The sequence below is a fragment of the Oryzias latipes genome, chromosome 10 (assembly GCF_002234675.1).
Source record: "Oryzias latipes chromosome 10, ASM223467v1".
NCBI classification, from domain to species: domain Eukaryota; kingdom Metazoa; phylum Chordata; class Actinopteri; order Beloniformes; family Adrianichthyidae; genus Oryzias; species Oryzias latipes.
In genome coordinates, this window is record NC_019868.2 from 18,895,430 (window position 1) to 18,901,807 (window position 6,378).

At 38.9% G+C, this 6,378-nt stretch overlaps 1 protein-coding gene across 1 annotated transcript; it reads right to left on the bottom strand.

Annotated features, from left to right (window-relative positions):
• Positions 1–2,090: 2,090 nt before the first annotated feature.
• On the bottom strand, positions 2,091–6,378 carry vma21 (VMA21, vacuolar ATPase assembly factor). The gene is made up of 3 exons (XM_004073368.4): positions 6,190–6,378; positions 5,806–5,915; positions 2,091–2,913 (listed from the first exon to the last, which is right to left on the bottom strand). Exons 1-3 carry the CDS (start codon positions 6,249–6,251, stop codon positions 2,774–2,776), a joined length of 312 nt encoding a protein of 103 aa, XP_004073416.1. The 5' UTR covers positions 6,252–6,378; the 3' UTR covers positions 2,091–2,773.

The following is a 6,378-nucleotide window of genomic DNA, read 5'->3' on the forward strand; positions in this document are numbered from 1 at the left end:
AGCACAAGGGTTACTACAGAATAGCATCATACAGTAACAAACATGTTTACATTAATCTAATGATTTGAGCTCAACATCAGAACATTCTAACATCTTGTGTATTTTAAAGGTTTGACCATCAATTGCTCTTTTAATATCTTGATTACTTCAGATGCAGTTCTATCAGAATGAAAGAATCATAAGATTCCCCAAACACTGATGGATTAATGTTCCTCCCTAATAAACTGGGGGATCTGTCTGGTCAGTTTTTCCAAATTTTCACAAATGAGTAATCTGTGTTTACACAAATGTTACCACAGTACTTTCAATCAACTGGTAGAGTTGCACTAAAACATAATTTTATGTTGCAAAAACAGGATATTCAAAATATTTGTCAGATTTCAAAAGGGAGGCTCCAAAAGTCAGATCTGATTGATCTAGTGTGCTGTAAATGTCTGCATTTTTAGTTATTGGTAGAGCGTGCCGCGGGATTTCAGGGTTTTTTAATTAGTTTGCTTTAAAAAGTGTTGGTGACACTGCATAGGAAAATGAAGAAGAGTTTGGAATCTTAATAGTCATTATTAAAAGTCACATGACCCTACAGTTTATTAAATATCTTCAAAGAAAACGAGTACATTTATTATTAATTATTTTATCACAACCCCTAGGACTTCATTAGCTTTTTGTAAAAGTGATGTTTTTAAATAAAGTTTTCAGTCTTCCTGCATTGCAGTCCTCCTCTGCTGCAGTTCTCTGCTGCCCTCCACCCTTCCTTTTGGGACGGTACAGATTTGTTGCAGTTGCTGAAAAAGGCTGCCCTCTACTGGGGGGCTAAGTTATGATATTTTCAGTTTTCCTGATTTTTTTTCTCTCTCAGTAAATGGATTTCTGATGAAAGTGTGAAGAAATTCTGAAGCATTTCTACTCACTGATTTAAACCCACGTGCCATGCAACAGGACTTCATGAGGTTGCTTCATAGAACAGGCAGAGCAGTTAACTTTTTTTTTTTTTTTACATCCTGACTGAAGTATCTTCTGTCTGTTTTCCATCACACTTTGCACCAAACCTGTGAATGTGCGATAAATGAAAACTAGCCAGAAGTAAACGTTGTCCTTGCATGAACTCTGCGCCGCTGCAGGAGCGAGTCTCTCTATCAGGAAAACTGCTCGCAGGCCTGTCATCTCATCATGACACAATTCTTCAAACCGATGCAGACTGCTTGGTCCTCACCCCCATCCACTGCAAAAAAAAAACAGAGGAAGCAAAACAGACGTACCAGTTTGTGTGTGGTGTGTGTGTCTGGCGGTTCATGCAGAACGAAGGGGGGAAAAAAAGGAAAAGTCATCTGCTGACATGGTTTCTGGGGCAGAAAACGTCATTACAGCTTTGCATCTGTCAGCTCTCATCTTGGCTTCATCATTGTGTTGTTGGGAACAGGCTGACCGCTTGCTGCCGCCATGTGACGGCTAAAAAACTTTACGCTGAAGTCACTGCAGACTCTCATGGGCCAGCTAGAGAAAGCTCGCACAATTATGGTTACTGAATCGATTTTCTCCTGCAAGACTTTGCAGAAAGAAACGCCCAGTAAGGTTAGCATTTGAAAATATTCCTCCACTGGAAAGCAGAAATTCATAAAGGTTCTGCTGGTAAGAGGATGAATAAAGTTATTAATCATGAGAAGCTTCATTACAGTGGGGTTTACAGTGCCTGTCATGGTGGTTACTGTTGTGACAGCTAGATCGCTTGTGGGATAAACACTACAACAAACCCCATCCATGACAAAATGAGCCACACAACGACTTCACTGACACACACAGTTTTGGCCGAGTTCGCCTTACACAACAGCCGGCTGGGGGAGTCACGGCCTCCTGCATGTGTGACACAGCTTGTTTATCACGCGCAAACCTAAAAAAAAGTTCATCTGAGATTTCATCAGATGATCTCCTCAAAGATAAGAATTGTTAATCCACTGACATACTTTTTTTTTTATAACCCCAGACATCAACAGGCAAACTGACAATTAATTTTATGCCGCTTTGCGATTCATAAAAAAAATAAAGGAAATCATTTACAGATCGTTTTTTGTAAATGCATAGTTTACACAGTGTTCTTCATAGTTTAACAGATTTATTTTTACTACCTTTTAAACATGTGCTTCCACGACAAATTACGTTTAAAAAAAACTGAAGATCCTTTTCATTTATTTGACATTTGCTTTACATCATCACTAAACATCATCTCCACAAAACATTCAGTTAAAACAAAAGATTAAATCAGCATCACAACATGACGGAACACATCAGAGATGAAATGACAGCGTGATAGTTTTTATCCAAAATACCATTAAACAGAAAAAAAAAAAAAAAAAAAATAAGGGACTGGGAACATTGGAGACCAGGATGAATTTGATGAAATCATTCAAAAGTTGAGTCCGCTTGACAAACTTTTAATCTGAAGGACAATCTGCGGTTTAGTACCAGAAAGAAAGAAAAAGCTACAAATTTAGAAAATGACAGTAAGAAGAACAGAAATGTGTGCCTGTCGGCGCTGGCAGGAAAAAGCTCCCACCAGCCATTACTCCCCCACGCCAAAGAAAATACAGCCACTTCCTGCTCTGACCCGAGGTTAAAGCCTGAGCACAAACCAGAACCCCCAGCTGTCTGGTTTGTAGATGGAGCTGCGTTGAGTGTTGATGCCTACGGCAGGGTGGGGTGTGGGGGTGGTGGGGATGTGGATCCGTGCCCACATCTTACCATCATCTCTGCAGGCCTCACAAGCAGATAAGGGCATGCCTTAATCATGTTTGCCCTTGCCTTTAGGCGCGCCTTCGTTCCACGCCACATACACAAACAAAGCTAAAACCACATGCACGGCCAGCACGGCCACGATGGCGGCATAGAAATAACTGTCCGAACTTGACATCTTCATTGAACCTGAAAGACGAAAAGGGGGGAGAGGACATTAGGACGAGAGGGAACTGCACTTTTCTCAAAACTTTAATATTTTTATTATTTTTAGGTATAAAGTGTTCCCTCGTTTATCGCAGGGTTTCAGAAATAACCAGTGATGAGGGAAATCCACAAAATAAAATGACAAATATTTAATGCGGTAAAACTTTACACACCAGTTTCAGACAGACAGACGTGAACATTTTCACTCTCTTCTCTCTTGTTTAAACTTTCAAAGTTCAAATTTTCATTTAAAAAAAAATCTGTCCAGTGTTACAGAATGAAACCAAAGATGTGATCGCAATTGAAGATTTATGCAAATATGGAAAGCTGAATGCATTCTGGACACACAACATGGCACAGAGGAGATTGACTGACAAGGTCTTCAGCCAATCAGAATGCAAAACGGTGTTCTAAAGAAAAAGGATGCAAAGTTACACTGAAAAAAAACAGAGAGACTGCAAAAGTAAGGGAACACTGTGCTAAACTTCAACAAGTTGGATTACATTGAATATTGTAACAGAACAAAATACTTCAAGTAAAATCTAAATCCTGAGATGTTGAGTAAATAGGCAAGCATCCGTCACAAGAAAACTGCTCATGAAAAAAACAAAATCTTCCTAAAACTGATGTTTAATTTTAGATTTCATTTTAGGATGCAAGATACATACTTTTTATCTGCTTTTATTTTTAAGCTTTAAATAAACTAGAGCTGATTTCATTAAATACCTCGTTTAACTGTGGTGCAAACTCAATGTATTTATGCTTCTGATCACCAATACGAATAGAGGCACTTAAAAAAGTCTGTTAAAAAACGGTCCTGTCTGTACAGGTTTTGTTTTTGTTTAGGTAGAGTTTTAATAATAGAAAATAAAAAATCCAATATCTAACTGGCTGCTATGTTAAGTCAAAGTTCGGGGTTAGGCAGTTAGGCTGGTTCGTTCCCTTCAGTTTCCTGCACAAATTCAATTTCCAGAGTTTCTCAATCTTTTTTTTTTTTTTTTAAGAGTAGAACATGCTGGCGCATCCCAATTAAAAAACAAACAAACTATTTGATCCCACATTTTGGTTCAGTCACCACATGCTCATAGTTGCCCAGCACACAGGAGTTGCACCTGTAAGGCACCACTTAGAAACCAATGATGAATTATCCAATCCTATCAATAAATAAAGGTTGAATCCAGAACAGAAAAAAAAAAAGGCTTGCAGATTGTGATTTTGGTGGTTGTTCTGAAACTTTATCACTTCAGATCAGGAATAGTTGACGATGATGCAATCTACTGATTGTCCTAAAAGCCACTTCCTGCTTTGTGAAACGTTTGATTTTTTTAAGGCAGAACTGAGACAAAAGTTAGGTCAAACTTTGAAATAGGAAATGTTCAGAACTTATTTTCCTCCATAGTTAGCAGCTCTAGCAATTTCAAGAACCTGAAAAAGTCTGTGGGAAGTGAAAAATGGGTGACTCCAAAACCATGGGTGTAGGTTTCAATAAATATATTTCTAGAGTTAGCACATATAAGCACGCAATTTGTCAAAAAATGAAAGTAATAACAGAGTGTGTTTAATAACACCACAACTATGCCAAAGTTCAAAACATTTGTAAATAAAACACCATAATTAAAAACTGCTCAAAGTTAAAGTTTTCAATTGGTGACTGCTTTTTAGAGTTATTACAAGAAACAATTCTGACTGCTATAAAACGTTTACTATAGATGTGTGAGCTGTCACTTGAATTCATTTCAGAAATGTACTTTTGTGACACAACAGCAGTTTATGAGGAGATCAGATTTATTTTCCTTTTTTTGTTTTACTGTAAAATTAATGTAGAGGTGATGATTAATCTCGTCTTTGGATCCAACTTTTACTACAATCAATTAATGTTTCCTGACACTTTCTAGCCCCAGTGTTCAATTACCCTTTAAATATAGAAATAAAGCAGCTCTTAGAGCTGGAACTGCCGGGTAAAGTGTGTAGTTTAGGGCAGTGTTTTTCAACCTTTTTGGAGCCACGGCACACTTTAACCTTGACAAAAATCCTGCGGCACACCAGCATCCCCAAAAAAAAAAAAAAATTAGAAACTCATAGCCTGTTTTGATCTACAGCCCCCCTGGCAATCTGACGTGCATTTTTGTGATAATTGTGGCAGAAAAAGCAGGAAGTTGCAGATGTTTTTTCTAAAAGATGTAATAAAACTTAAGTTACATACAAACTGTATGTTCGTTGTGGTTTCAAGACGTGTAACAAGGACGACTCATTGTACGCTGAGGCGCTGTCCCTGTAAGCCAATGCATCATGGGAGATGTAGTGTGAAAACTGCCAGAAAACGGCAGAAAGACTCGCGTCTCTGAGCTTCATGGTTTTGTTCACTTGTTCCACGGTCTGATACAGGATTCTGTGGAAAGCTACACCGCTAAAGACGAGCTTTAGCTGGTGTTTTTGTTGGAACTGAGTGAGTTATGAGCTAAATTGGAACAAGGAAGTGAATACTTTAAACACTTCTGATTGGTCAGACTGATGACATGTGATTAAGCCTTCAAGAATGATTGGTGGAGTCGTGGAGACAGTAAAAGCTGCGGGACTTTTCAGATAACAGTTACAGCTGCAGCTAAATCGCGTTACCGTCATTCTTATAAAAATGTCTTTGATAGAATCAAATAAACAGAAAGAAAAAAGTATTTTATGATCTTTCATATTCCTAACTCCTCAGTGTTTTATCAGGGCCTGTTTGGATGAACAAAGAGCTGATTTCCTGGAGATGGGAAATGTTTTTAGATCAGTGAATGAGGGCAATTTTCCACGGCACACTTGACTATCTCCCACGGCACACTAGTGTGCCGCGGCACACTGGTTGAAAAACACTGGTTTAGGGAAACTTACCTTCGAACACGTATGCCTTTGTTGTGAAATAAAGGCCAATTGGCAGTGTGACCATCAGGATAGTGAAGAACAGCAGTGTCTTAAGGGCTGAAACCAGGGAGCCTTCATTTCTGCAAAAGCACAAGTCTGTGTTAGTGTCAAGTGAACCAAATCAGCAATCCTATTACAGAGCAACGAGGAATGGTTGTTCAGAATTTGGGTGAAATACGTGGTAGTTTGTGATTGCAACACAGTTGAAAATAATTTTGGTTGTATTCAAATCCCTTAAGCATCTTCTCAGCATTAAGCGGAGCATTGTTTAAACTATTACTATGCGTCACGACTAAGCTGTGGAGCTGCTACTAGCATGCTAAGCGTTGCTAAACTATAGACTTCATCTCTCACCCTCCGTTATACGGCGGTGGTCCAACTGAGGCGTCTAACGATGCTCGGACTGATCCGTCCATTGCTGTGTGGATAAAACCTGCGTTGGAGATTTTAAAAGAGCTGCTTTTGTGCTGTTGCTAGTTTAAATCGTCCGCTTGCATTGGAAGAAGAACTTCCGGTTTGGTCACGAGATCACTACACACCCTT

Bases quoted from the DNA above. Each gene is read 5' to 3' on its own strand.
- vma21 (XM_004073368.4), bottom strand. From the start codon at position 6,251: ATGGACGGATCAGTCCGAGCATCGTTAGACGCCTCAGTTGGACCACCG. The intron at 5,916-6,189 runs GTGAGAGATGAA...GTGCTTTTGCAG, and splicing joins CCACCGCCGTATAACGGAGG to AAATGAAGGCTCCCTGGTTT. The intron at 2,914-5,805 runs GTAAGTTTCCCT...TTCGTCTTTCAG, and splicing joins AAAGGCATACGTGTTCGAAG to GTTCAATGAAGATGTCAAGT.